Below are 4,611 nucleotides of genomic sequence, written 5' to 3' on the forward strand. Positions count from 1 at the left end.
ACACACGGTTGTTTATAAATCTAATTACTTATAGCCCCGCCCCCTCACCATCAAACATCAATACATGCTCATTATAATCGCATCATGACGGTCAGTTAGAAGCAAGTGAAGGTTTCCTCACGTGAGGTCTCTGTTAAACTCCTGCACTGGATTGTAGAAAACCTCGTTAGCACCAGGGAACAGGACAGATGCTCTCCCCTCCTTCACCAGCGTCTCTCCAGGTCTCAGGCCATGTCCTGCTGCATTCTCAGACACCACACCCTCCGTCTCCAGCGTCTCTCCAGGTCTCAGGCCATGTCCTGCTGCATTCTCAGACACCACACCCTCCGTCTCCAGCGTCTCTCCAGGTCTCAGGCCATGTCCTGCTGCAATTCCTGTCTCCATGGTCTCAAAGTGTCTAGTGAAGTGAGTCTGTCTTTGTGCAAGTCGTCTAAGTGAATGTGAGGAGCGCAGTGCTGTTAGAGCCTTACACAACACCCACCTCACCTGCATACACCTGAGACAGACACACACACACACACACACACACACACACACACACACACACACACACACACAGTATCACACGTGACTCAATGATGTATATGTGATCTGTCTCAGCGCTATTAAAACCACACAACATCTGCAGCCCTGTCTGAGAGGAACCTACAGGAACCTACAGCAAATGCAGGGCCTACAGCTCTGTACTCTGCAGAACCAGTTTCTGAGAATCGACTCATTTGAAGTGAATCGACTCAGAGCGCGGAGATGTCCTGACTCCTACATAAACTAAAATAAAAAGAAACAACACTGTATATTTCTCCGTCCTCATGTCAGCAGAACTTCTATGAACATAACTTTCATCTCCTCAGAATTAATTAATAAATAAATAGAAGGGTCTGAGATCCATGTGCTTAGGCACGCTAGCTACCTAGCATTAGCTCCAAATCTAACAGGAGTTCAGTCAGTGAACACTGACATGGAAAATACTTAATAATTTACTCACCCAGCTGATAAACACCCTGAGATATAGATATAGATATATATATATATATATATATATACACACACACACACTGTAATAACCCGGAGAACTTCACACACACTCACACTTTCTCACACACCACTCTGTACGCTGATTTACACTCTCGGGGGTCGCGTCTTAATCCGCACACTCCTGCCCTTCATAGTGCACAGAAACAGTTGTAGTTACAGTACCGCGAGCGCACTACCTGTCTAGTGCAGAAGTCTTCGGATTAAGAGCGACCCATCGAGGGCAGTGTGGCTAGGGAAGCCTCAAAGGATCAAAAAGACGTATTTCGGAAAGCGTTTTAAATATAAAGCAAAATATTGTGTGTGTGTGTGTGTGTGTGTGTGTGTGTGTGTGTGTGTGTGTGTGTGTGTGTGTGTGTGTGTGTGTGAATATATGTTGATATTATCACAATAAAATCCATTTTGTAAACAACAATGTAAATGATAAAAAATATTTGATTAAATATTAGTCCACAGGAGGGAGCTCTGATTGTGTGTGTGTGTGTGTGTGTGTGTGTGTGTGTGTGTGTGTGTGTGTGTGTGTGTGAAATTTCTCAGAAACACGTCTTATCCCCTACATTCCATCAGATTGTCTATTTATAAACCACACAGGACAAAATGTCAAGCATAGGAATCACACACACACACACACACACACACACACACACAGAGAGAGAGAGAGAGAGAGAGAGAGAGAGAAATACAAAGGCACGCACACACACACAAATACAAACGCGCGCGCGCACACACTCACACACACACACACTCACACACAGAGTAGAAGAATCTTTCCAGCTAAGGTTTATGAAAGATATACAATAGTACATGACATTATATATGAGTTTATATAGTGGAGTTTATAAACCCAGCCATTAGGGGGGCACAAGCCAGTGTACTCTTAGTGCCGGTCCCAAGCCCGGGTAAATGGGGAGGGTTGCGTTAGGAAGGGCATCCAGCGTAAAACATGTGCCAAATCAAATATGCGGATCACAAATGAGAATTTCATACCGGATCGGTCGAGGCCCGGGTTAACAACGACCGCCACAGGTATCGTTAGCCGACAGGGTACCGGTGGAAATTGGGCTACTGTTGGCCGAAGGAGGAGAAGGAGAGGAGGAAGGCGTCTACAGAGACGGCAGGAAAAGGAGCAGTGTAGGAGAGTAGAGATTCGGGTTGGTACTTTAAATGTTGGTACTATGACGGGTAAAGGGAGAGAGATAGCTGATATGATTTAGAGGAGAAAGGTAGAGATGTTGTGTGTTCAGGAGACCAAGTGGAAAGGGAGTAAGGCCAGGAACATTGGAGGTGGGTTTAAACTGTTTTATCATGATGTGGATGGGAAGAGAAATGATGTAGGGGTGATTCTAAAGGAAGAGTACAGTAAGAGTGTAGTGGAGGTGAAGAGAGTTTCTGATAGGGTGATGATCGTGAAGGTGGAAGTTGAAGGGATGATGATAAATGTCATCAGTGCCTATGCTCCACAAGTTGGCTGTGAGATGGAGGAGAAAGAAAGATTCTGGAGTGAATTAGATGAAGTGGTAGATGGTGTACCTAAGAAAGAACGATTGGTGATTGGGGCAGACTTTAATGGGCATGTAGGTGAAGGGAACAGAGGTGATGAGGAGGTGATGGTAGGTATGGTTTTAAGGAGAGGAATGTGGAAGGGCAGATGGTGGTAGATTTTGCTAAAAGGATGGAAATGGCAGTGGTGAACACGTATTTTAAGAAGAAGGAGGATCACAGGGTGACGTATAAGAGTGGAGGAAGGTGCACACAGGTGGATTATCTTCTGTGTAGGAGATGCAACCTGAAGGAGATTGGAGACTGTAAGGTGTTGGCGGGGGTCAGTGTAGCTAGACAGCATCGGATGGTGGTCTGTAGGATGGTTTTGGAGGCGAAGAAGAAGAGGAGGAGAGTAAGGACTGAAAGAAGAATAAGATGGTGGAAACTGAAGGAGGAAGAGTGTAGTGTGAGGTTCAGGGAAGAGGTCAGACAGGGGCTTGGTGGTGGTGAAGAGGTGCCGGATGATTGGGCAACTACTGCAGGAGTGATGAGGGAGGCAGCTAGAAAAGTACTTGGTGTGACATCTGGAAATAGAAAGCAAGACAAGGAGACGTGGTGGTGGAATGAGGAAGTGCAGGAAAGCATTAGGGGAAAGAGGATTGGCAAAACAGAAGTGGGATCGACAGAGTGATGAGAAAAGTAGGCAGGAGTACAAGGAGATGCGGCAGCAGGTTAAAAGGGATGTGGCGAAAGCCAAGGAAAAGGCATATGAGGAACTGTATAAGAGGTTGGACACTAAGGAAGGAGAAAAGGATTTATACCGATTGGCCAAGCAGAGGGACCGAGCTGGGAAGGATGTACTGCAAGTTAGAGCAATAAAGGATGGAGAGGGAAATGTGTTGACTAGTGAGGAGAGTGTGTTGAGAAGATGGAGGGAGTATTTTGAGCAGCTGATAAATGAGGAAAATCAGAGAGAGAGAAGGTTGGAGGATGTGGAGTTGGTGAAGCAGGATGTAGATAGGATTAGTAAGGAGGAAGTGAGAGCAGTGATTAAGAGGATGAAGAATGGAAAGTCGGTTGGACCAGATGACATACCGGTAGAAGCGTGGAGATGTTTAGGAGAGATGCAGTGGAGTTTATAACCAGATTGTTTAACAGGATTCTGGAAGGGGAGAAGATGCCTGAGGAATGGAGAAGGAGTGTGCTGGTACTGATCTTTAAGCATAAGGGAGATGTGCAGACCTGCAGTAACTACAGGGGAATAAAGTTGATCACACCATGAAGTTATGGGAAAGAGTAGTGGAAGCCAGGCTGAGAGAAGAGGTGACCATCTGTGAGCAACAGTATGGTTTCATGCCGAGGGAGAGCACCACAGATGCCTTATTTGCTTTGAGGATGTTGATGGAGAAGTATAGAGAAGGACAGAAGGAGCTGCATTGTGTATTTGTGGATTTAGAGAAAGCGTACGACAGGGTGGAGAGAGGAGTTGTGGTATTGTATGAGGAAGTCAGGTGTGTCAGAGAAGTATGTGAGGGTGGTGCAGGACATGTATGAGGACAGTGTGACGGCAGTAAAGTGTGCAGTAGGTACGACAGACTGGTTCAGGGTGAAGGTTGGACTGCATCAAAGATCGGCCCTGAGCCCTTTCCTGTTTGCAGTGGTGATGGACAGGTTGACGGACGAGGTCAGACAGGAGTCTCCCTGGACTATGATGTTTGCAGATGATATTGTGATTTGTGGTGAGAGTAGAGAGCAGGTTGAGAAGAGCCTGGAGAGGTGGAGATATGCGCTGGAGAGAAGGGGAATGAAAGTCAGTAGGTGTAAGACAGAGTACATGTGTGTGAATGAGAGGGAGGGCAGTGGAGTGATGCGGTTGCAGGGAGAAGAGGTGGAGAAGGTGGAGGAGTTCAGGTACCTGGGGTCAACAGTGCAAAGTAATGGAGAGTGTGTTAGGGAAGTAAAGAAAAGAGTGCAGGCAGGGTGGAGTGGGTGGAGAAGAGTGATAGCAGGAGTGATTTGTGATAGAAGAGTATCTGCAAGAATGAAAGGGAAAGTTTATAGGACTGTGGTGAGACCTGCGATGTTGTATGGATTAGA

At 46.2% G+C, this 4,611-nt stretch overlaps 1 protein-coding gene across 5 annotated transcripts in view; it reads right to left on the minus strand.

The window, feature by feature from the left end:
- trmt1 (tRNA methyltransferase 1) overlaps nt 1–1,219 on the minus strand; it is a 9,454-nt gene extending 8,235 nt beyond the window's left edge. For 2 of the 5 annotated variants that reach the window (XM_083551388.1, XM_083551385.1), the window contains exons 1-2: nt 986–1,116; nt 122–496 (exon numbers count right to left, since the gene is read on the minus strand). In XM_083551388.1, the coding sequence (XP_083407514.1) occupies nt 122–492 (371 nt within the window). In that variant the 5' untranslated portion in view covers nt 493–496; nt 986–1,116. Of the gene's footprint in view, nt 1–121; nt 497–659; nt 964–985 lie in introns of those variants that run through there. The other 3 variants (XM_083551386.1, XM_083551389.1, XM_083551387.1) reach the window with 3 other exon arrangements.
- Nucleotides 1,220–4,611: the final 3,392 nt, after the last annotated feature.

The sequence above is a fragment of the Silurus aristotelis genome (genome assembly GCF_946808225.1).
Source record: "Silurus aristotelis genome assembly, chromosome: 9".
Taxonomy (NCBI): Eukaryota; Metazoa; Chordata; class Actinopteri; order Siluriformes; family Siluridae; genus Silurus; species Silurus aristotelis.